The sequence below is a fragment of the Gadus chalcogrammus genome, chromosome 4 (genome assembly GCF_026213295.1).
Source record: "Gadus chalcogrammus isolate NIFS_2021 chromosome 4, NIFS_Gcha_1.0, whole genome shotgun sequence".
NCBI lineage: Eukaryota > Metazoa > Chordata > Actinopteri > Gadiformes > Gadidae > Gadus > Gadus chalcogrammus.
Window position 1 is genome coordinate 24,383,711 of NC_079415.1, and position 23,234 is coordinate 24,406,944.

At 44.2% G+C, this 23,234-nt stretch overlaps 2 protein-coding genes across 7 annotated transcripts in view; one reads left to right on the top strand and one right to left on the bottom strand.

The window, feature by feature from the left end:
- Positions 1-894: 894 nt before the first annotated feature.
- slc19a1 (solute carrier family 19 member 1) lies at positions 895-12,611 on the top strand. The gene is made up of 6 exons (XM_056589260.1): positions 895-1,107; positions 1,691-2,339; positions 4,553-5,372; positions 6,214-6,406; positions 6,669-6,810; positions 10,340-12,611. The coding sequence occupies exons 2-6, from the start codon at positions 2,034-2,036 to the stop codon at positions 10,541-10,543; spliced, it is 1,665 nt and encodes a 554-aa protein (XP_056445235.1). The 5' UTR covers positions 895-1,107; positions 1,691-2,033; the 3' UTR covers positions 10,544-12,611.
- Positions 12,612-14,320: 1,709 nt separating this feature from the next.
- Positions 14,321-23,234, bottom strand: part of LOC130381540 (collagen alpha-1(XVIII) chain-like) — a 104,826-nt gene continuing 95,912 nt past the window's right edge. For all 6 annotated transcript variants that reach the window (XM_056589193.1, XM_056589192.1, XM_056589190.1 and 3 more), the window contains one exon: positions 14,321-16,559. In XM_056589193.1, the coding sequence (XP_056445168.1) occupies positions 16,343-16,559 (217 nt within the window). In that variant the 3' untranslated portion in view covers positions 14,321-16,342. The remainder of the gene's footprint in view (positions 16,560-23,234) is intronic.

Consider the following 23,234-nt stretch of genomic DNA (forward strand, 5'->3'; position numbering starts at 1 on the left):
GTAGTGAAGACTATTCTGTTTGCTTGTGCTTTTCTTACTACATTATACATTCCCACTATGTACTTTTCCGTTCTAATTCACTATTCTGTCAGTTGTAGCGTGCTGCGGGTGCTGGACTGGATGCCTGGACTCTCCTCATGGATAACCGGCCAGAACCCCATCACCATTTTAATATGATGTACATGTATTTACCTGTATGCCAATTGTGGCACCCATTGCACTCCTGACCATCCCTGGAAGAAGGGATCCCCTACATTGCGTTTCTTCTCAAGATTTCTTCCTTGCTGATTCAAGGGAGTTTTTTCTTGCCCGTGTGGGGGCATGGGTAAAGGGGGGTGTCACAAATATTTGGCCTGTTAAGCCCTTTGAGACTGTAATGGTGATTAAGGGCTATACAAATAAAATTGAATCGAATCATATTAATTGCGCCATGAAATTGGGACTATTGGGACGGGTCGTGTGTAATATAATGCAATATTATTATTATTATTATAGCCAACATCTTTGTGTCGTACTGAGCGCTAAAGCATGTTAAATGTATTTGAAATAGGATGTCTGCTCCCTGCTGGCACTCAAAATGCAGCCCATAGTATACCTGACTGGTCTATATACATAGGCCTACTGTTATAATAATCAGCTACCCCTATTTTTGTGACGTAATATGACGTCATATAAATTTGCCCCACCAGAAATTTCAGGCTAAAATCGCCACTGGTGGCGTGTGAGCGTGGATCGAGCGTGTGCATGGGTTGAATTGCGAGTGTCTCAGGCCGAATGCTTGAGACTTGAGAGCCCTGAATCTATCTAATACACATACATTTATTTATTAATGATAATCACCATCCAACCATACACTGCGCGATGTAATACAGTCGCATATAAACATTACTATCGATAAGGAATAGCGATAAAGTGACTTTAGCTTAATACAAGTGATTTCCGTTCCGTCCCAGGCAGCGCGGGCGTTGGGCCTGCGACTGGAGGGCTGCAGTGAAAACTACACATCCCAGAACTCCCCGCGAAGGAGGCTTGGACCGACATTCGGGTCCCGGACTCCCGTGACCATAGATGGCGATCAGGCAGCGCGCTCACCACGTCTCGTGCAAGGTAATAAACGTTCAGCTCGCTCTCTCTTAACCGTTAAAAAGTTAAACGCCGTTTTACGAACCACAGTTGGATGCCACGCAAACGAGTTTAATGCGAACTATTAAAGCCACTCCTAACAATCCAAGCACTCAGTCACGACCTGCTTTGTTGGAAACTCACATATTCATCCTAGTTTCCCCGCGTGTTGTTTGTCAAACGACATCTAGCCACAACCTAACGTTGCATATTATGAAATACGTTGTCTCATTGCTTGGGTGTAGCCCTTTTTGAGCTAACTCGGCTATCTCTGTGTCTCGTAACTGTCACCGAACAGCCTGGCAGCACTGAAACAAAGTGTGTAGCCTACGTTTGAAACGTTCAGTCGTATTCACACCGCTAACATGTTGAAGTGAAAACACAACTGTGCTACGTCTGGCACTGCTGCGTCTGTGTTATGTGATTGTGTGATGTGATTGACGGTGCCGTGATATACAATGTTATGTTGCATCGTTCAATAAATAAAATAAATAAATCTTATCTCAGTCTCCGTTATTGCAACATAACAAATTTACGTTATATATTCATACTGTTTTTTCTGTCACAGCTTCACCAAGATCGCCGGCTGCGGGATAACGCTCAGCTGTCGCAGTGCAGGATGGAGCAAAGGTCGACCTCCTCTGTTACACGTAAACAGCAATAGGTAGCCTTTTAACTCTCTGCCACCCTCCCAATCCTTCTGGTTCCTCCGACATGGGAGACGTGGCTGCCGATGCACTCAATGATTAGACCTCCCCCGAGCTCCGAAGCGTTCCTATTCCCCTCAAGAATCCCACATGTCATAAGTTCCTCTTCCAGACACCAGGCAACAAGCTTTTCATGCAAAGCCAGCCACCATATGACCCACACGAACTGTCCGATCCAAACAAGCTGACTCATCTGGATCTACAATGGGGGTGGACGAGGGTCCCGCAGGTGTGGACAGACCAGCGGAAGAATCTGATCTAAAGGAACCGATGGCAGAGGACCCGGGAGGAGAATGTGGGGATGTCAAGGCAGAGACGGTTGCTATGGTTACCACCGCTGGTTCTGAAGAGCTGACCGGCACCGGGGCGCAGACGGAGACGGCCCCCCGCTCGTGGAAGTGGTCAGTAATCTACCTGTGCATCTACGGCTTCATGTCGGCCATCAAACCCGGAGAGCCGTTCATCACCCCCTACCTCCTCAGCACTGAGAAGAACTTCACCAGGGAGCAGGTCTGTCTGTCTCTGTCTGTCTCTGTGCCTGTCTGTAAGTCTGTCCGTCAGTCTGTCTGTGCGTCTGTGAAATGATTCAAGGACTAGTTGAGGATGTTCCCAATACAGCCTATCTGTTCATTTGTACATCATCTTCACGTTATAAATGTCCCAGATGTCGCTGTATATGTGACTTTAGGGCTGGGCGATATATCGATTATATGCGATGTATCGCGAGATGTTCTCCAGGGGATGTATAAAATGCCCCTGTCGCGAACATCGAATACAAATTGGCACGTAATCTGTTTATTTTTGCCGCCGCCGGCATACTCATTGTGCGTTCACACCAAACGCGACGGGGCGAAAAAATCCTATATGAAGTGAATGTAGACGCGTATCGGGCGAATTCTTCGCGAGAGAAAACCGGCAACAAGTTTTGATTTGTCGCGCCACACTTTCGCCGTGCACAGGCGAGCGCGTTCACGAGGATTTGTGGCGCGACAAATTCGCTCGAGTTGAAATGTATTTTAATGTCTCGTGATGACAGCCAATCAGCGTTCAACAGCGTGGCCACTGAGTGACATGTGTAACGTAAACAGCCAATCAGCGTTCAACCGTCAAACTCAGTGCAGTGCAGTCCGGGGTGAACTGCAGCATGGAGGAGAAAGTGATTGTTGCCGTTTGTGACTCCCGGAGCTCTATATATAATAGTATATAATATAATATAATATCACGGCCAAAAGCTCTGTGCGCCTCCGACGTCTCTCCCTCTTCCACAAAAGGTAAAGACATGCAATGGCACAAACACACTCACTCCCCCCGCCGGTTGCGAGTCCGCGAGATTCTCATGGACGCGCGTGTGTGACGTAGTCTGGACGGCGCGCTGCTGTAGGTGTGTGTACCTCCGACCGGTGAGTGAGAACAGCGAGAGAGAGAAAAAAGGATGGAAACTGAGGATTTGGTTTTGAAAAAGAATAGCATTGGATCCGTCGTCTGGCAGTGTATATATAATAATTATTATGCAAACCGTTAATAAATAATTAACGGTTTGAATAAATGCTGTGTTGGTAAATCTAACTTGCTGTGATTTTCCTTTTCTTATGTGCAAGTTCTAAATTGTTCCAATACAAAGCACTAATGAGTTTAAACAATATGTTGTTTCATGTAATCTACATGCAGACTTATATTTCAGGAACACTAGAATTATTACTGACGTAACATTATGCCAGACATGGTTGAATCGATCATTTATGATGTGCTCTAGAGGAGATTCAAAATATATCGAGATATATATCGTGTATCGAGATATCGTAAAAAAATATCGAGATATTCATTTTGGCCCATATCGCCCAGCCCTATGTGACTTTCAGTTCAACTATTTGACAGAGAAGCATAAATTGCCTTGAATGATTTGCCATATTTACCATTTTGTTTATTTGGCTCAATATCCACTCACTAGCCATCAAAGTATTTTTTAAATGGATGAATCACTAGTCAACAAAGGGCCATTACATATTGGTCTGAAATGCTGCTTTCAATTAGTATTTGGGTGATTTAAAAAGAATGGATTGGACTCATGTGCTCATTGTATTCATTATGTTCAACTGAACTACAGAGTAGGCAGGATCTTTTTTTCTTGGACCCAAGGCAGGAAACTAATTTGGCAGCGGATTAACAAACCAGTCACCCTAGCAGCGGGTGACTGGGCAGTTCAAAGTTCACATTCCTGTCAAACGTTGGTCTGATTCTAACGTTAAGACAATGAAGTGGCCTTCGACTTGTTGCAGATTCACTGCATTGTGACAGAAGGTATTGTAACCCATTCATGTTTCACCATACAGAATAGCTGCGGTAATGTTAATGAACGCAGTGGCAAAAGTCCTATGACTTATGTGTTATGCTGCACTCCATAACAGCTAGCTTACAGAGCAGAAGTGGGTCATTGTGCCTACTGATTTGCCACCTGACAGTCGGTTAGTTACATCACATTGTCGGACCCAAAACCCCTCTGTGTCCCATAGTGATAATAGAACCCAAAATGCGAGAAACAACATATCGCTGTCGGTACAGTAAGCATGTTCAAGAAACAAGTGCAAAGCACTCGCTAGGTTCACCCATTCACCGTATACAACACAGATAGCTAGGATAAGATGCTACACAACTTTCTATTCTTTTAAAACTTATTTTTTTTTTTTTAAATACCCCCATGACGTGACTCTGGGCCCTCCCACCAGGTGACCAACGAGATCAACCCGGTGCTGTCTTACTCCTACATGGTGGTGCTGGTGCCGGTGCTACTGCTGACAGACTTCCTGCGCTACAAGCCGGTGCTGGTGGTGCAGGGCCTCAGCCAGGTGGCCATCTGGCTGCTGCTGCTCCTCGGCTCCTCGCTGCCCCACATGCAGCTCATGGAGTTCTTCTACGGCGTGACCATGGCGGCGCGCGTGGCCTACTCCTCCTACATCTTCTCGCTTGTCACGCCCGGCCTGTACCAGCGCGTGGCCAGCTACTCCCGCACCGCCGTGCTGATGGGCGTGTTCTTCAGCTCGGTGCTGGGCCAGCTGTGCATGTCCCTGGGCGACGTGAGCTACACCACGCTGAGCGGCGTCTCGCTAGGATTCGTGTTGCTGGGCCTGCTGCTCTCGCTCTGCCTGCCCTGGCCCAAGCGCTCCATGTTCTTCAACCGCACACACCAGCACCAGCAGCAGCAGCTGAGGGAGCTGGTGGAGGGGGAGGGGGACACCGAAGCCACCAAGTCGGAGCGGGACCTGATGAACCCTGCGGGGGTCAAGGCCCCGGTGTCGCCCGCCCTGCCCCCCTGGCGCTGGTGTACCCTGTCCTGGCGGCAGTCTGTGTTTTTGCAGATGCTGGGGGAGGTGCGGGGCGTGGTGAGGGAGCCCAACCTGAGGCTGTGGTGCCTGTGGTGGGTGTTCAACTCCACAGGGTATTACCTGGTGCTGTTCTACGTGCATATCCTGTGGAACAAGGTGTACCCGGCCACGGAGAACAAGCACGTGTACAATGGTGGCGTGGAGGCCGTGTCCGTCCTGCTGGGTGAGAGGGAGCAGAGCACCGCCGCACTGGTTACAGTATTTGTCATCATGGGAATGTGCTTGTTTTGAATTCACCTCTTTGAAATTCAAATTGGAAGTTTCAAGTTGTTTCAAAAACTGATTCAATGTTCACTTATTCAGATACAAAAATTGAAGTGCAGATATTCAACTCACAAAGTTCGTTACTCTTATTCATGTGGTCAGAATATGAATCAGTAAGTACATAAAAATGATAAAAGTAAAATAAGAGTGAAAAAAAATCGAACCGAAGCAGCATTGTATTCCAAGGACAGGCCTAATTAATATTGAATGAACGCAACCAAACTGATTTCTGTCCTCAGTCTGAGAGCGTGGTCTGTCCATCATGTGATCATAGAAAACCACACTGTTGGATGAGGGGTGGATGTTTGTTTCTACAAAGTTACAGTCTGATGTTCTGCGGTATTGTTTTTCAAGACTAACCTTGTTCTTACGAGGTAACGCCTGCAACAGGCTGCTCCAAATCAGTTATTGGCAAAAGAGAGGGCGGGACTTTCAATCCACATCTGTTTCTGTTCCATGTACCGGGAATGCCTCGCCTAAGGGACGGCAGGTTGGTCTTTGGTGTTTGACTCCAAGCCGAAAGGTTCTAGGCTCAAACCCCAACATCCGCTGCCTACCTGTAATCCCCCATGAGCAATGCCCCCTAAACCCCACCTGCTCATTAAAGACAAAATAAAACGAAAACCTCTTTGAAATTTACATATGAAATGACATTCATCAAAATCGTAATGGTAAATCATAACATTTTCAAAGCTTCAAGCCACTCACTGGTTGACCTTCCTGTGGGTTTTGTCATCCAGGTGCGATCACTTCCTTCCTGGCTGGTCTGGTGAAGATACGCTGGAACTTGTGGTCGGAGCTGCTGATCGGGGTGATCACCGCCCTGCAGGCGGGCCTCCTGCTCCTAATGGGCCTCACCGACAACATCTGGGTCTGCTACGTGGCCTACGCCCTCTTCAGGGGCTTCTACCAGTTCCTGGTGCCCATCGCCATGTGAGTCTTGGCTTGGTAGCTGTTGGGGGTCATCGCCACCTTGCAGCCATCTTGGCTCTAAACGCTAGTTAGTAAAGCTTTAGCGTATTTGAAATTCTAGATATATGTTTTTTGAGTACCATTATTTGATTACACCAAAATACTATTAAACACCAAAAACCCTTCCTCAGGCATGGCTAGAAGCGCAATAGGTGACAAGTAGGCAAACATGAACCCAATGAGTAGGTCATCCTAACAACACGGTGTTGTGGTCTTGCGGTAGTTTCCAGATCGCCTCGTCCCTCACTAAGGAGTTGTGCGCGTTGGTGTTCGGGATCAACACCTTCCTGGGGACCATCGTGAAGACCATCATCACCCTCATCGTGGCCGACAAGAGGGGCCTGGGACTAGATGTCCACGCCCAGGTAAGTCGGTCACTGGACCCTCCTTCAGGTGGAGTCGGTGTATGGGCCTTTGACGTTGTAGGCGGTCGTTCGTTTTCATGCGTCGATAAAATAGTAACAAGCCAAGGAGCGGCATGGGACTGGACACTTACGAGGCCATTTCCATTGTTTGATCCTAGCAACAATCATTTCTATCGCACCATGGCCGTTTTGGGATGGATGTAGCCCAAGAATAAATCAGTTTAACCAATTAAAATCTATCTTTGTCATACAGTAGTCGCCGTAGTCTCTGTACATGTTGTAGTGAAATGCGGAGGTTATCCCATTCTACGATTCTCAACACCCAGTCCTCCTTACTGCATCCATAGTGGTGAACTACAGTCATAGACCTATAATTATCGCTTTGTGTTATATGCGTTGATCAATCGTATAATATATGTATAGGTTTATTTTGAGAAGATAACAGTGTTCAGATTAGGACTACTTTAAATTACCGAAAAAACGTCAAACGTCCCCAAAACATGCATGTATTAAAGACAGCAGCAAATACACAAACGGACACACTCGCTTATCATAATCCCCCTCACTTGCGAACTGCCATTCGCTACACTATTTTACTTGATCGACTGAAACTCAATTATACTAGACTATAATTCCTGCTTTAAAAGGACCTTTCTTCACATTGCACCTTCTCTGGTCTAAATGCCAGCTGGGTGGTGAACTGAATGTGGAACCAAGCTTTCCTGGTGATTAAGGCCCATAGCCCTTTTAACCACAGCATCTTCCTTCAAGAAATCACAACATGATACTTCGATTGAATAATCTGTGTTTATGTTATAATTAGGGGTGTGACGAGCCATGGCCGTTTTGATTAAACTCAACGATATTACCCGTCACGTTAAAAATCAGTCTCGCAAGATTAAACTTGACGATATTTCCCGTCGAGATTTGTGAGCTATCCAAACTTCTATTTGTGGCCTGTGGGGGCAGTAATGCGCCTTTGCTACGTCTAGACTGCCAGAACCTAACGGAGGAGAAGAAGAAGAGGAGGAGAAGGAGGGGAAGCGGGGAAGCAGCAAAAGTAGCCATAGGCAGCCAGAATGACGTCGGAAAATACCCGTATTACCTTCGAAGATTTCCCAGCCACTTTTAAATAATTTGTTTGACAGCATTTTGGGTACCCGGCGGAAATGATGAATGGCAGTAGAGTGACTGATAAGACACGGGCAATACCAAGTTGTCAGTGACATACTTGGTCAGACTCTGTTTGCACTATTTGCACTCTGTATTGACGGAGTAGAACTTTGATTTGGTTTTTCACATAATATTGTTTGCACTTCAATTATTTAATTTAATTTATTTTACTTTAGCTTTTATAAATGTTAGTTTCAATTTCATGCATGTAAAGAGTTATAATAAAACATTTCAAAATGCATGTGCAACTCGGTTAAAGGTTGCATAGGTGATTTGCTTTTTTGGCCATTTTTGCAAAATTACTTGAAATCCTTATCATAACCCGCTTACAGCCACTGAGTTAGAAGTACTGACATGAAAATTAAACTTGTCAATCATCTGTGGAACGTGCAGGGCTCGAAAAACTCCAGCCAATCATATCCATTACCACCGAGTTTCATTGGACAGTAAGTACGTCAATCAAACGGTCGTACTGCACTCCCCCTCCCCCCCTTCCCGCGCGCGACCCCTTCGTGCAGTACTCGTGACCCAGAGCTCGTGACCCAGAGCAAGCTCCTGTTTGTTGTTATCCTGCGGTATCTACTGGAACTAGTTAATCCACATTTGGACCTAGCAGTAGAAGACAATTTCCATGGCAGACAAGACGCCACAATCCCCACCACCACCACCACCACCACCACCACCACCACCAGCAAAGAGAAGGAAAACTCTTTTTCAGAGAGTAATTGATAATAAAAACGCTGAAAGAGAAAAACTGAAATCAAGAATAATCCTAGGCGCTGCTTTTGAACGTTGGCGGCAACTGAAGGACGAGAAGGGTCTAAAAACCGATGCTTGTGTGGCGGTTGACCTCGTTTCAAAGTTTATACCGTTTATACTCGGTAATACCGGTGTTGAGACGAGTGTAGGCCTATTACTCGGTGTGAAAATGTCCACACCGCGGCAACCCTAGTGAAAACCAGGACTTCCAATACAATTATATGAAACAAACATACATTTTCTAAAAATAGTATTGATTTATGTGACCGTTTAATGTTTATAACATCTGGTGCAACCATAGCCGCGAGAACGTATTCTCAGCAGGGGGTGCTGGAAAAAAAAACCCGGCCTGCACTAGACTCGCAACTCGTCACATTGATAAAAAAGATATATAGCAGCGCAGCTCAATTACACCAGTGCATGCGCGCACAGTTGAAAATCGATCGTTGTGTTCACTTCCTTCACACCATGGTTCACATCCAGCTGCTCACAGAACAAGTTTAGCGCACCACCGCTACCCTCACACTTTTTCATATAACCTTTTTTCAGCACTAGGACATATGAGCATTAAATGAATGCTGCGTCTCAACATGCCTTGGACAGCAGCGAGGATGACTCGCTTTGCCACGGGCCGAAACAGTTCGGAGCGACCACAGCCAGAGCGAACACAGCGGGGCAGAGGAGTGTCAGGAAGTCTTTGGTGTACACATCAGTACGGCCTATTTGCAGTACTGTTTAGTGGCAATGCAGTGTTTTATTCTATGCCTTTTTATTTTCGTATATTATTTCAATTAATACAATTTATTTATTCATGAAATCAAGATCTGGGCATCAAATCTTTTTTCCAAATATAGGTCGTATTACAATGGGGTTTGTGTTTATATTCGGACCAATACGGTACAGCGGATGCTCACATGACGTTAAGCATTTCCTGGTGCATAATGTGACGCTTCAGAACCTAAAATCCCGTTTCTCCCCGTTGATACGACAACACATAACCTGCGTTTTCAGAAATCTCCACTTTGGTTTTTAGAAATGATCGTTTTCTGTGATAAGACAGGGCCTCGGACAGGGGGTGTTGCAGCACCCCCAAAACCCCTACTTCCCGCGGTACTGGGTGCAATTTACAGCTGAATGTAGTGCCATGTTGTTAAACGAAAACCTACGCTAGCCTGGCTCGCTCTCGCGCATCTCTGTTCGCGCTCGTGCATGATTGCGCGTCCTGGTACTTGGAATGGGTGGAGTCAGAGTCAGCGTTGAAGGGGAGGGGGTAGGACCATTTGAGTTGTGTATTTTCAAAATCTGCTGGCGTTTCGCAAATCGCGTACCCAACCTTTAAGTAAAATTCTGTTGGTCCAGTCATATATTTTGTCATTGTAGTTTTCTTAAAATTTCGTCTCGTCTCGTTCTCGTGAACCCAATATCGTGTCTCGTCTCGTCTCGTGAGCTGAGTGTATCGTCACACCCCTAGTTATAAGTCTACTAAACCGTTACGGTATGTTAATGTTGTTCCATCGTTTAAGCTGCAACTGTACTTCAGAGGGTTAAACGCTGACCGTGTCTAAACATTTGTATTTGTATTTCCTCCCCCCCACAGTTCCTTGTCTACTTCTTTTACTTTGCACTCCTCACCGTCATCTACATGGTCTGCGCCGCCGTGGTAATCACCCGTCACTATAGGCGCCAGTCGGGGGGTGGGGCCAGCGCCCGAGCCATGCCCAGCGAGCTGAGCCCAACAGCAGCAGTGGAATCTCAATCTGATGCAGAGCCTCATTCAAATGGCAAGCCTGCATCTACATAACAACCACCTGGACACAGGACACCTGGGCTTCTCGCTAAGCTCTAAAAGGGTGACTGTAGGGTAGGCGTCGCACAATACAAGCAGAACTACTCTACACCATCGCTTTTGACGAAGGTACTCTCAGCCCCTAACCCCATTCCGTATGGTGCCCAGGTGGAGCTCCCAGCACCTTCAATCAGAGATGTCCCTGCACCTCTTGTGGCCTCCCCATACCGTCGTTAAACTTGTCCTTTGAAACCCCCCAAACAGATCTGAAGATGTGACTACGAGTGTTTCCTATGTGCCTTGTCTCGCCCCCCGCGGTACCGGGTGTGCGGCCTACTTTAAGTGAGAATGGGTTGGAACTTGCCTTGGACAGTGGGACCAGCTACAGGAATCTACTGTATTGTTCAGTTCTACTCTAAATCGTTTTGTTTGTCGTGTTGTAAAAAAAAAACTCTAGCGATTCTTTTAAAAGGTTAATGATTTATTCCTTTTGAAACTGAATGAGCTAACTGATGCCAAGTACTCTAGTATGTTGTAAGAAATCTTCCTCATGAAATGGTCGTAGTGGGCCCCGGTTTGTTATTTTCGTGAAGATTGCACTGGAGATTTAGAGAAGCTCCCAGAATGATTGTCCGTCTCCATATGCTGTAGCTGTCCGAACTCTGGCAGTCGGCGAATCAGCCCCGTGTTGGGACAAGGGGCCATGATTGCAATGCTATCGCCATTAACATTGCTTTAATGGAAAAATCTGTGTGATTTGAAACATTCTTTATTATGTTTCTTTATATTCATTTAGGAAGTACGATGCAGAAGTCTTATACTAATTAGTACTGTTTTACACTAGGTCAATTTACCACAGTGTATATAGGAATATATATTTGATATACTTATCCTGACCTTGACCGAATGACTAGAGGTCGGCATCGAACAGGAAAGCTTGAGCAAAGTAAGAGTCTAGGGATGTTATAATGAATGTTCATTATTCAGTTTACTGGTACTGAAGACATTACACGCATACTTTACAGGTCAATGGCTCCAGGAGTTTATTAATCATGCATTTCACTCTGGTCTAATGGAGTGGCGAGTGTCCATTGGCAAAGATTATGATTTGGGACAAAATTGGTCGGTAATGTATGAAGTGCAGTTTGTGTAGGAATGGTGTTGCCTTGGGTCGCCTTATATTCCCTGATGCCGTGTCAATAGTGTGCATGAAAAAAATATCAATTGCCTTTTTTCCAATTGTTTTTTTACACAAACTGCATTTATTCGTGGGTAAATTGAGTCGGACGAGCACTGTTGTAGAGCTTGTTACAAACCATGTTGTGTTTCTTTGATTTTAAGAATTGGTTTGTAGGTTTGCTGAACACTGAACATGAATGTGAACCCCTTACTTTTAAAGGTCCCATGACATGCTATTTTATGTATTCTTTAATATAGGTATTAGTGGGCAACTAACACAGTATTCAAAGTCGTTCCCTAAATTCAGCCGTGGTGCAGAGTTACAGCCACTCCGAGCCAGTCGCACATTGAGCTTCCCCCAAATGCGCTGTTTCGGTGGGCGTGTCAAGGAGGAGGGTGGGGGTGTGGCCCTGAGCAGCTTGCAGCCACCATGCGCTCTGTTTACAGTGGATGTATCGCAATGGCGAGGCGCACACCCTTTAGCCGTGTTCTGTAAATATTCTCGAACACACGGGAGTCCTGGAGCTCTGTATCTAAATATTATCATATAGCCTACACAGATATCTATATCATATAATATATATTATCACGGCCAAAAGCTGTGTGAGCCGATATTATGAATCTCAAACGACCGCGTTGGGTTCTCCGACGTTCCTGGTTCTTCAACGTCCACATCAATGTGAATACACACACTGTAACGCAAGTGTTTCTTGTCGGTTCTTTGACGTGTCTTGTATTTCCACAACGAGACTGTCGTGGGGGTTATCTGAGCCATGGTTGAGAAGGAATTGGGGGAAAGGAACTTTGGTTTGACTCGCTGAAGTACATGAACTGCGACATGCCGCCGGTTGCCGCGAGGCACCATCGCCCGGCAGCCGGCAGCAGGCAGCACGCGGTTCAGTCGACTTCAGGTTGATGTGAAAGTGGAAGAACCAGAGACGTCGCAGAACCCGACAAAGTCGTTTGTGATTCATAATATCGTCTGGAGGCACACACAATATGTTATATGTTATAGATATCTATGTATTATATGATATTATTTAGATATAGAGCTCCAGGACTATAACGCAAGTGTTGTACACTTCCTTGTTATTTGGATAACCGTTCTGCTGTGATGGCGCATAACACGAATGAATGAATTGGGGGGAAGGAACTTTGGCTTTGACTCCCTCAAGAACATGAACCACGACATGGAGGAGAAAGGGATTGTTGGCGGCGAATGTCTCCCGCTTGAGCCCCGCTGAGGGACCACCGCCGGAGGCGGAGGTGCATAAGCGCTGCCCGGCAAAGATCCCTTTCTCCTCCTTGTCGTGGTTCATGGTCTTGAGGGAGTCAAAGCCAAAGTTCCTTCCCCCCAATTCATTCTCAACCTTGGCTGAGATAACCCCCAATACAAGTCTCGTTGTAGAAATACCAAAGACGAGAGTCCGACGCGTTATGCGCCATCACACCAACAGCAGAACGGTTATCCAAATAACAAGGAAGTGTACAACACTTGCGTTACAGTCCTGGAGCTCTATATCTAAATAATATCATATAATACATAGATATCTATATCATATAACATATTGTGTGCGCCTCCAGACGATATTATGAATCACAAACGACTTTGTCGGGTTCTGCGACGTCTCTGGTTCTTCCACTTTCACATCAACCTGAAGTCGACTGAACCGCGCGCTGCCTGCTGCCGGCTGCCCGCTGCCGGGCGATGGTGCCTCGCGGCAACCGGCGGCATGTCGCAGTTCATGTACTTCAGCGAGTCAAACCAAAGTTCCTTTCCCCCAATTCCTTCTCAACCATGGCTCAGATAACCCCCACGAGAGTCTCGTTGTGGAAATACAAGACACGTCAAAGAACCGACAAGAAACACTTGCGTTACAGTGTGTGTATTCACACACACACATGTGGCGCTCGCACGGTCGAGTCTCATTGGCGGGCCAACGTCTCTGGGCGGGCCAGGCAGAGTAAGGGGAGGAGCTGAGATTCCTGATGACGTCATGAGCACAGATTTCCAAATCAGCGCGGTTGAGCCTCCGTTTTTTCAAAGGCGAGCAGAACAGCTAGTGCTAGTTTTACACCAAACGCAAGTTTTAGCCACTGGGGGACCATAGGCAGGCTATCTCATATTTATGTTAGAAAACCTCATAAATTGAGATTTTCATGTCATGGGACCTTTAAGCAGTTAAGTCGATAAAGGTGAACCCTGTTGAAATGCTGTAAAAGGAATAGGAGAATACTTGACTATCTCAATTTTGATCATTTGTTAATTTTGTACTTGAATATTAAATAATTTTTTTGGCGAAGAGATTCTTTGATTGTTTGTTTTTGATGACTTTGTTATTTTATAACTTCCCTTGACCATCCGAACCTCCAACTCACCCTTACTTTATGATCGGTCAATGTAGAAACCTTAATTTGAATATATATATTCAAGAGGCAAGGGGGGATTGCTAGGATGTTCTGGACGAATCCGTACGTTACTAGGTGCAATGCCTTCTCTCTGCAATCCACTTGTAGTCATTCTTGAGCAAGATGCCTCCCCTTTCCTTCTCCTCAACCTGTCTTTGTATGTATCATACGTTGTGTTGACTGAAAATGTCTGCAGAATCACCGACCCACAAGACAATGTAGACCACGTTCTTGTTTTGCTCATGCCCGCAGCAACCTTGCCACTAAAATTTTATTTTTCCAACAGCAATTAAAAAAGAAACAAACAATCAAGGCAACTTGTACAGTGTGCAGACAAACAAGGTTAACGTTAGTCACTTAATTGATATCAGCTTATTCTGTTTGGCACTGCTGATGATCAGATGATATCCCTGCTAAAATCTGCCCTGAGTGGGCTCCTGTGAAAGGATGACTTTGTCCCTCGTTTTTCAATTGGTCCAGCCTAGAGCTAGAGCGCTTTAGCCATTCCAGCCCCTAGGTGACCATGATGTAACCCTTAGAGGCAATAGCCCCTGCCGACTAACAAGTGTTTTTTATTTCCTCTTGATAGGCTCAGATTGTCATTGTAAAGTGTCTGAAAACATTATGGAAAAGATTCATACAGAGCATCTTTTTTTTCTTTCGCTTGTTCGTAGGTCTGTCTTTGTTCAAGTCTCTCTCAAGGAGAAGTCTCAGTCTGAGAGTTGGGTTGTTTCAGGAAGAACGGTGGAAACCGTTCTTCCTGAAAGGGCCGGCCAGAGTTGGTTGTGTTGGAAACAGAACCAGTAGCTTAGTGTTATCAAAAAGATTTTGGTTGAGGTTGTACATTTTCTGCAACAGCGAGTTTCAGAGTGAGACATATCTCTTTGATGGAGACTTGGTTAGACACAATAAGAAACATACCCAGATCAATGGTGGATCAGTTTCGAAAATTTTATCTGCATTAGTCACTTGGACCCAGAAGAATAGGAAAATAGGGTCTGATAATAGTTATCCTTTTAAGCTGTACTTAGGATCATGTTGAAAACATTAGTGGATTCTTATTGCATACAAACGGGGGTTAATCAAAAATAAATATCCCTTTTTTACTGAAGACATTGAATAACATCTTTAAAGACCATAGCAAAATGTACTCCCTCAAGTGCCATTGGTTACAACAGATTACAGTGTATAAAAAAACAACCATCAAATAAATGATTTTTAAAGATGATACAAAAATCAATGCGATAATCTAAAAGTAAAAATATTGAAAAATATAGAGCATCTTTGGTCTGCTTGTCAAGAAATCCTCCCTTCCCCTTTGTACGCATCCTGGGCCGTTGGTGAATAAGGCCCATAAGAAGATCATTTGACCTGATTATGTGTGTGTTGCCCAGACTTTTATTGTTTACTCAGCTGCAGTAAGCCAAGCTAGCAACAACTGTTGTTCTGTGGGTCAGGCTTATTGTCAGACCATCTGGACACAGCGGTCAGGCAGACCTCCCTTGAAGTGGGCCAAAGTTGCTCATGTCAATAGGGTTTTTAGGAGTTATAGACACATTTTTTATGAAAACTAAACACAAATGAAAAGGTGAATTCACACTCCTGGTTATTCTCAATGGATAGCGCCATAACAGATAGCAAAACAAAAACAACCTAATTATGTACAAAACATACACACTTATTGCGGAAAGAAAGTCGTGTCTTTCTGCATGGTGTGAAACTTCAGAATCTTTTTAAGATGATTTTGAAACGTGTATCGTGTGTCTTTTAAGTGTTGGAGCATTTTGTTTGAGAGGGTGTATGTTGCATGGGCATTCTTGTATCTGTACATGGCTTTCGTGTCGTGTGTTTGTCTGTATGTTTGAATTAGAACTGTAGTTATGGTGTATGTTTCTGTACAGTGTATATTTGTGTGTGTATGCTTGCATATGTTTGATGGCATGTGTGTATTTGTGTGTGTCGTGTACTTTTAGGGATTATGACTTTGTATGGTTTGTGTGTATGCATTGTTTATATGTGGGTATGCATGATCGCATGTGAACGATGGAATGACTGTGTAATAGTGTACCTATCCTACATCCATGTGTGTGCTTGGTTTTATTAATGTCTGTGTATATGCCTATTTTATATGTCCACATGCATTGTGCACGTGTGTGTGTGATTGCATGTGTGTCATGACCGTGTGTAATACTGTGTGTTTGGTATCGATGTGTGTGTGTGTGTGGCCTATCTGCGGGCCTGGCCAACATAGCTGTTCTCCACACACAGCACCACGTAGGAGCTGGAGCAGCTGCGGGGTTCCTCCCTGAGGATCCCCTCCCCTCGGCCCAGCGGGGAGGCCTCGCCCCTCGGGCCCTCGTCACCCAACCGCCACGTCTCGCAGTAGCTCTCCACCTTCCGCTGCCCCCCACTGGTGGAGCCATGCCACAGCATCTTCTCCGGCCTTGGGGAGGGGACAGGGGTGGGGTTAAAGTTTGCCTCGGCCATCAAGATTGCCTTAAGCTGACAATTCACTAAAATAATGTTCATAAAATTCACAAATGAGGTTTTACCTTGTTCATGTGGAAGGTGTGTTTATGAAACATGCTTTGCTCTCGTCTTTTCTTCTTTTTTTTAAGTTAGCCGATGATAGTATACGTATCAGCAATAAATAATTATAACAATAAGTAGCATAAACATCTCTAGGATTCCCCCAAGCGTAATTTCAAATTCCAGATTGAGTAAGGGAGAATTTCACCGGTGGAGACATGAATCTGTATTAAAAGTGGGTCATATATTTAGTCGAATAGTAACCTCAATTTCAAATTTGTGCCTTCTTGACCGAGAAAAGGCAGACAGTGACTTTTTGGCGCTTGGGAATTGAAGAAGAGCGAGGGACGTAACATCCAATAACAGCCAATCAGCGTTCACACCCTGCAGTCCAGCGTGAAAAGCAGCATGGAGGAGAAGTGATTGTTGCCGTTTGCGAGCAATATATCTAAATAATATAATATTAGGTAACTATATAATATAATATATAATCTATTATGTAATATCACGGCCAAAAGCTGTGTGCGCCTCCGGATGATGTTATGAGTTAAAGACTGCGTCTGGTTCTCGGACGTCTCTGGTACTTCCAGAGACGTTTATTCATAATATCATCTTTAACGACTGTAGACTGTAGAATACAGTCGTTGTAGACTGAACCGCGACTTGGAGGAGGAAGGGATTGTTGCCCACGATTGTTGACCGCGATTGTCTCGCGCCAGAGCCCTGCTGCCCGCTGCCCACTCCTCGCTGCCTGGTGCCGCGAGGCACCACCACCGCTAGGCACCACTGCCGCGAGGCTCAGTGCTGCCCGCTGCCGAGGCGGTGGTGCCTCGGCGCGGGCAGCAGGGCTCCGGCGGAAGACATTGTGGTCAACCATCACGGGCAGCATTCCCTTTCTCCTCCATGTCGCAGTTCAGTCTACTTCAGATTGATGCTGAAGTGGAAGAACCAGAGACGTCGGTAATCGACGCAGTTGTTTGACACAGCTTTTAACCGTGATATTATGTATAATATTATTATAGATGTCTATATATAAGTAAGGGATAATGCCCGACGAGGTGTCCATTATCAGGAATTAATGGACTTCGCGGAGGCAACCGTCCTCCGCTTCGCGTCGGAGGGTTCACGCCTCCACGTCGTCCATTAATTCCTGATAATGGACACCTCGAAGGGCATTATCCCGCTTATACCACGGGTCACTTACCAACGGTGACCAAATTAAGACCATTAATTTATATTTTCATGTGTTTTACAATCTGAATATAAAGTTTTCCACAAAACATACATTTGTTTCCCTGGTTACGCCTGAGGGTCCGACTAATACCCGGATCACCATTACACGCCCGTTGGGTTCTCATGCAACGGAAACGTTGTTCACTCCTCCAGTAATTAGGACGGACCATAGCTACGACTTTAGAACGGGAGGTAGCGGGAGGTATTATAGTCCGGCGAGTCCGCTGAGCTTTGTTTTGTTTCCCGTTGCTATGGTTACTACTATTTTAGAGACGATACGCCAGCTAGCGCATTAATTGAGAACGGTAAACAGACCATTTGACGGAACTACTTGTCCAGGTATTCGTATATCAGGAGTTAATGCACACCCTGCATCCAATCAGAATCGAGTATTCCCGCAGACCGAGGGTACAGGCGGAAGGTTACCGCCCTCGACTTCGTCTCGGGCTGTAAGCCGTCCACGAGCCGGGCATATCAAACTGTTTATTGCCCGGCCTCTCGGTGATTATTCCTTATATAATTTAGATATAGAGCTCCAGGTGTCCCGCCCGGAGCTCCCGGAGTATTCTAGAATATTTTACAGAACACGGCCAAAAGCTGTGTGCGCCGGATGATATTATGAATAAACGACAGCCTTCTCTGCAGGGGCGTTGCTAGACCTAGAGTTTTACTGGGGCAAAGGCCCCCAACTGCCAACATTTTTTTTTTTACGTGTGCACAATATGAAATAGATGGATACAGAAGGGTATGTACAAGCTTCAAAATCATTGTCACTGTCATATTGTAGGCTATATTAAAGCACTGGTAAAGGTAAAGACGCAAAGATGGATTCATGAGTACCGTACAATTATATTTATTTAAACACATACACATCTCAAAGATTTACAAATAAGGTAACTGACAAATAAACAAAAAGTCTCTTTATGACCTTCACCTCTTTATCAGGAGAAGTCTACACATCTATATTTATTTAGAAGCTGTGTGGAAACAGCATAATTTTGCCAGAACGACATGTACTAAAAAGGCAAGAAACAAGGTTTAAAACTAATAGAATTTCTGACTTAAGGTGAGGTGGCTCATTGCCACCAATCAACCTGGAAAATGTTATAGAACCATCAAAGCTCTTAAATTAAACTAAATAAGGCCATACACTACTGCATAGAGCCTTTTTTAATGATTATTTTTTCACTATTAAGCTGTATCGCCGCGCCTTCATGGTGGCAAAGCGGTCAATAACGTGGCTTTGACTCACTTTGCATAGTTGCTCCTTTTCAATGGACAAAAGAGAAAGTTGGTGAAGCCTTCCTTGCCCCATGGTTGACCTAAGCCAGGTGTGGAGCCTTCTCGACACACTGAAAGATCGCTCACAACTACAACTGTTTACAGGAATTGTGAGTGCAATGATCTGAATTATCTGTGTCAGTGTTGGGAACATTGTTGGATCCATATATGTTAAAAACACCCTGTATATCCATAATTTCCTTTTTTGTGTTAAGGAAGTTTTTGTCCACTAAAACTTCCTCAAGTTTTGAAGACAGACAATTTTTCATTCATTATTCATTTTCCGCGTGTGTGCGTGCACGCATGGTGTGTGTGTGTGTGTGTGTGTGTGTGTGTGTGTGTGTGTGTGTGTGTGTGTGTGTGTGTGTGTGTGTGTGTGTGTGTGTGTGTGTGTGTGTGTGTGTGTGTGTGTGTGTGTGTGTGTGTGTGCGTGCTATAAAACTACAGGCTACAGACGCTCAGTATTGAAAAACTGGTGCTAATTATGTGGGCAACATTCTTTAACAGCAATCAAGTTGTCATTGTTTGTGTCAAACAAGTTGTGAATTTGTTGTAACGTTAAAAAAGGAGATGACTTACTCTGGGCTGTTTCCAGCTCCCGTGGTTTCCAACGAAACATGATCAACAAAAAAACAAGGAATTGAAAGCTACTTACAATATGCCTAGGTTACATTAATTTCCCCTGATGGCAGCAATGTTCCACTTTCAGCTGGAATTCACGGTAGGCCTACATCAAAACCACGTGTCTTCTTTAGATTTCAGTTCCCTTTATTTATTCACACAGTTCAGCAGCGGCATTTATTCAGAATCAGAGCCCAAATTAAAGCTGCATTACCCAGCAGAAAAATAGATGCACTATAAATGGTTTTGTAGGCCTATAGCAGTCACGAACATGAGCATAGTTGTGGAAATGCTGGTGTTAGAAAACAAAGTTGACGGGAATTAAAGTGCTGCAAATCTAGCATTAAAGGTTAATTTAAGAAGCTTCTCACCAGTCATTTGTCGCCTGGTCGCAGTGTCGAGTTTTTTTTAAAGTAGTTCACTAGTCGTAGCGTGCAAATAAATTGCAGTGTCAGAATTCTGAGAATTTTGTCAGCATTCAGATTTCTCAGAATTCTCTTACACTGCAAATTAAAGCGCTACTACTAGCAAACTAGTTTCAGCGTGACTGGAGAGAACTTCCTTAAATTAACCTTTAATGCTGGATTTGCATCAACGCTATTGTGTGAATTAGTATGGTTCTCTTTCATGGAAGCCGGAAGTGGGAGATTCCTTATTTTTTTTACCATTATTGTTTTATTAACAAATTTCTCCTACAGGGGATTGATAAAGTTCTATCTAGACTATTGAACAGAAAGAAACACTTGGTCATACTTTACACACTTTACCACTGAAACATTCAGAAGAGTCACGTGGACGAATCCGTAAATAACTGATTTTTTTCATTGGTTGTTGCGTTAAATCTTACCCAGATACCAGAGGCGTCGTCAGCCCCTTTTTACTGGGGCACGTGCCCCAGTAAAAGTCTCCAGTGCCCCAGTAAAAAATTATTAAATTAATCTGCAGAAGCGCCGCACTCGCTATGGAATCGACAGGATTCATCAAGTACATCTCCTGCTGCCTCGGGAGTCTTCAGTCGAGCCTGCCTCTTACCAGCCAATCAAAAAACGAAAGGGGCTACATAAAAGTCAATCAGAAAATAGCCCTATTGTATCTGGCAGGGGCGTTGCTAGACCTAGAGTTTTACTGGGGCAAAGGCCCCCAACTGCCAACATTTTTTTTTTTACGTGTGCACAATATGAAATAGATGGATACAGAAGGGTATGTACAAGCTTCAAAATCATTGTCACTGTCATATTGTAGGCTATATTAAAGCACTGGTAAAGGTAAAGACGCAAAGATGGATTCATGAGTACCGTACAATTATATTTATTTAAACACATACACATCTCAAAGATTTACAAATAAGGTAACTGACAAATAAACAAAAAGTCTCTTTATGACCTTCACCTCTTTATCAGGAGAAGTCTACACATCTATATTTATTTAGAAGCTGTGTGGAAACAGCATAATTTTGCCAGAACGACATGTACTAAAAAGGCAAGAAACAAGGTTTAAAACTAATAGAATTTCTGACTTAAGGTGAGGTGGCTCATTGCCACCAATCAACCTGGAAAATGTTATAGAACCATCAAAGCTCTTAAATTAAACTAAATAAGGCCATACACTACTGCATAGAGCCTTTTTTAATGATTATTTTTTCACTATTAAGCTGTATCGCCGCGCCTTCATGGTGGCAAAGCGGTCAATAACGTGGCTTTGACTCACTTTGCATAGTTGCTCCTTTTCAATGGACAAAAGAGAAAGTTGGTGAAGCCTTCCTTGCCCCATGGTTGACCTAAGCCAGGTGTGGAGCCTTCTCGACACACTGAAAGATCGCTCACAACTACAACTGTTTACAGGAATTGTGAGTGCAATGATCTGAATTATCTGTGTCAGTGTTGGGAACATTGTTGGATCCATATATGTTAAAAACACCCTGTATATCCATAATTTCCTTTTTTGTGTTAAGGAAGTTTTTGTCCACTAAAACTTCCTCAAGTTTTGAAGACAGACAATTTTTCATTCATTATTCATTTTCCGCGTGTGTGCGTGCACGCATGGTGTGTGTGTGTGTGTGTGTGTGTGTGTGTGTGTGTGTGTGTGTGTGTGTGTGTGTGTGTGTGTGTGTGTGTGTGTGTGTGTGTGTGTGTGTGTGTGTGTGTGTGTGTGTGTGTGTGTGTGCGTGCTATAAAACTACAGGCTACAGACGCTCAGTATTGAAAAACTGGTGCTAATTATGTGGGCAACATTCTTTAACAGCAATCAAGTTGTCATTGTTTGTGTCAAACAAGTTGTGAATTTGTTGTAACGTTAAAAAAGGAGATGACTTACTCTGGGCTGTTTCCAGCTCCCGTGGTTTCCAACGAAACATGATCAACAAAAAAACAAGGAATTGAAAGCTACTTACAATATGCCTAGGTTACATTAATTTCCCCTGATGGCAGCAATGTTCCACTTTCAGCTGGAATTCACGGTAGGCCTACATCAAAACCACGTGTCTTCTTTAGATTTCAGTTCCCTTTATTTATTCACACAGTTCAGCAGCGGCATTTATTCAGAATCAGAGCCCAAATTAAAGCTGCATTACCCAGCAGAAAAATAGATGCACTATAAATGGTTTTGTAGGCCTATAGCAGTCACGAACATGAGCATAGTTGTGGAAATGCTGGTGTTAGAAAACAAAGTTGACGGGAATTAAAGTGCTGCAAATCTAGCATTAAAGGTTAATTTAAGAAGCTTCTCACCAGTCATTTGTCGCCTGGTCGCAGTGTCGAGTTTTTTTTAAAGTAGTTCACTAGTCGTAGCGTGCAAATAAATTGCAGTGTCAGAATTCTGAGAATTTTGTCAGCATTCAGATTTCTCAGAATTCTCTTACACTGCAAATTAAAGCGCTACTACTAGCAAACTAGTTTCAGCGTGACTGGAGAGAACTTCCTTAAATTAACCTTTAATGCTGGATTTGCATCAACGCTATTGTGTGAATTAGTATGGTTCTCTTTCATGGAAGCCGGAAGTGGGAGATTCCTTATTTTTTTTACCATTATTGTTTTATTAACAAATTTCTCCTACAGGGGATTGATAAAGTTCTATCTAGACTATTGAACAGAAAGAAACACTTGGTCATACTTTACACACTTTACCACTGAAACATTCAGAAGAGTCACGTGGACGAATCCGTAAATAACTGATTTTTTTCATTGGTTGTTGCGTTAAATCTTACCCAGATACAATAGGGCTATTTTCTGATTGACTTTTATGTAGCCCCTTTCGTTTTTTGATTGGCTGGTAAGAGGCAGGCTCGACTGAAGACTCCCGAGGCAGCAGGAGATGTACTTGATGAATCCTGTCGATTCCATAGCGAGTGCGGCGCTTCTGCAGATTAATTTAATAATTTTTTACTGGGGCACTGGAGACTTTTACTGGGGCACGTGCCCCAGTAAAAAGGGGCTGACGACGCCTCTGCTTCTCTGGG